The following is a 1,623-nucleotide window of genomic DNA, read 5'->3' as shown; positions in this document are numbered from 1 at the left end:
TTTTTTATATACAGCCAGTGGTTTTATTACTTTAATCACCGGGACTCAAAATAAATGATAGCAGTTACAACATATAACTTTATTTAAATGAGGCAATAGGTTACTTTATTTAGGCAAATTAAGTAATTAAATGGTGCAGTAGTATGCACTGTTGCCTCACAGCAAGAAGATCCTGGGTTCAAATGTGCCTTTTAACTGTTAATCCTAGATGTAGAAACACTTAAATAAAGTAGACCCTAACCCTGACTGGGATGTTTTATCTGCCACCTTTGATTTACAAGCCGTCTACTCTCACAAACTGTCACCAAAGTAAATATGTACTGAGTATTAGTCCATGCTTATGTTGTCATTTCGGCTCCTTGCTATATAAAAGAGTATGATTGCACTAGAAATGAAGTGTTTCAGATAATCTGGTTCTTCGGCACGCATGTTACGTAACAGCAGTTGAATGTGAATGGATCTACTTTAAGCAGCGTGCATTGGAAGAATACTTCTGCAGAGCGATAGTTTAAATCTTTATTTGGTTACTTTCCACAAGCCCTGACACCATCCGACTCCTTTCCACTTTGAATGATAAAGAAACCAGAGAAATCCAAAAAACGAAGAAAGTTGGACAGTGAGAGCTTTTCTGCAAAATTTGGCATACTGTATGTATATTGCATTATTACAGTTTTACAAACAAATGTACAACAAATACATCATAAATAGACTCTTATTGTGAGACAGCTTGCGCAGGGTTTTTTTTTCTTCTTTTTATCTTGTGCCCATATGGTGGTGGTCGTGTGAGCCATGACTTCCCCTTATGAGGAGTACTCATACTCCTCTGCACTGCGGCGGCCGAAATCCATCCAGCCTAAGTAGTCCCTGTCTGCTATCCGGTGGTTGGCACTCGGTCCGACGCCTTTGCTGTTTGCCGTGGAGTTTCTGCGCACAGAACCTTGGAGGGGAGGAGGGAAAAAAGCGTGGGTGGAGGAGAGAAAAAGAGCATGAGTGAAATTAGTATTCCTCTGAGTGAGGAGAGCATGAGAGAAGCTGAGAACTTCTCTGCGGTGAAATCTTACTTTTGATTTCTTATTTTGCATAGAGACGCTCTGATTTTCAAAGTAAGAGACATGAATCAGACTTTTAATTCCGCGAGAAGCTTGAGCAGGGCAGAGAGGTTTTTAGCACATGCAGGAAATTTAAAAATGTGGGAAACGCTGAGCAAATAAGTGCTCTCATAAACCAAGCAGTTTATAGACTCTGCACAAAAGCTCATTTTCAGGGATTTATCTTTTGAATATCTAAATTTGCATCTCTTTTCCAACTTTTTAAGGCACATTTTGTGCACTTAAGGGCACTTTGGCAGTTATCTGTGTTCATTACCAGCTTACAGCTTAATTTAATTCTTTATTTGTGCCTTCTAGAAGAAAAAGTGCGCACAATATTCGAAAACTGGCTCTCCGCACTGAGGATATTTGGCTGGTGAGCTGGGCTTTGAAAAAATGTTCTCATCTTCGCTTCATTTTGTGAGCGCTCTGCGGTAAACTGGGTGTCTTTTGGGCATTGTAATTGCCCGGTAGTGATTCTGGCCTCACATCGTCATTATTTCTCTTTCTCTCTCTCTTTCTCTCTCTCTCTCTC

At 40.1% G+C, this 1,623-nt stretch overlaps 1 protein-coding gene across 1 annotated transcript in view; it reads right to left on the bottom strand.

Annotated features, from left to right (window-relative positions):
- LOC102294128 (cholecystokinin) overlaps nt 1–1,623 on the bottom strand; it is a 4,036-nt gene continuing 2,413 nt past the window's right edge. Inside the window, exon 4 of the mRNA XM_005940862.2 lies at nt 1–937. Within this exon, the coding sequence (XP_005940924.1) occupies nt 801–937 (137 nt within the window). The 3' untranslated portion in view covers nt 1–800. The remainder of the gene's footprint in view (nt 938–1,623) is intronic.

The sequence above is a fragment of the Haplochromis burtoni genome, unplaced genomic scaffold, assembly GCF_018398535.1.
Source record: "Haplochromis burtoni strain Fernald_Lab_line unplaced genomic scaffold, NCSU_Asbu1 Contig_297, whole genome shotgun sequence".
NCBI lineage: Eukaryota > Metazoa > Chordata > Actinopteri > Cichliformes > Cichlidae > Haplochromis > Haplochromis burtoni.
This window is presented reverse-complemented; position numbering and strand designations above follow the sequence as displayed.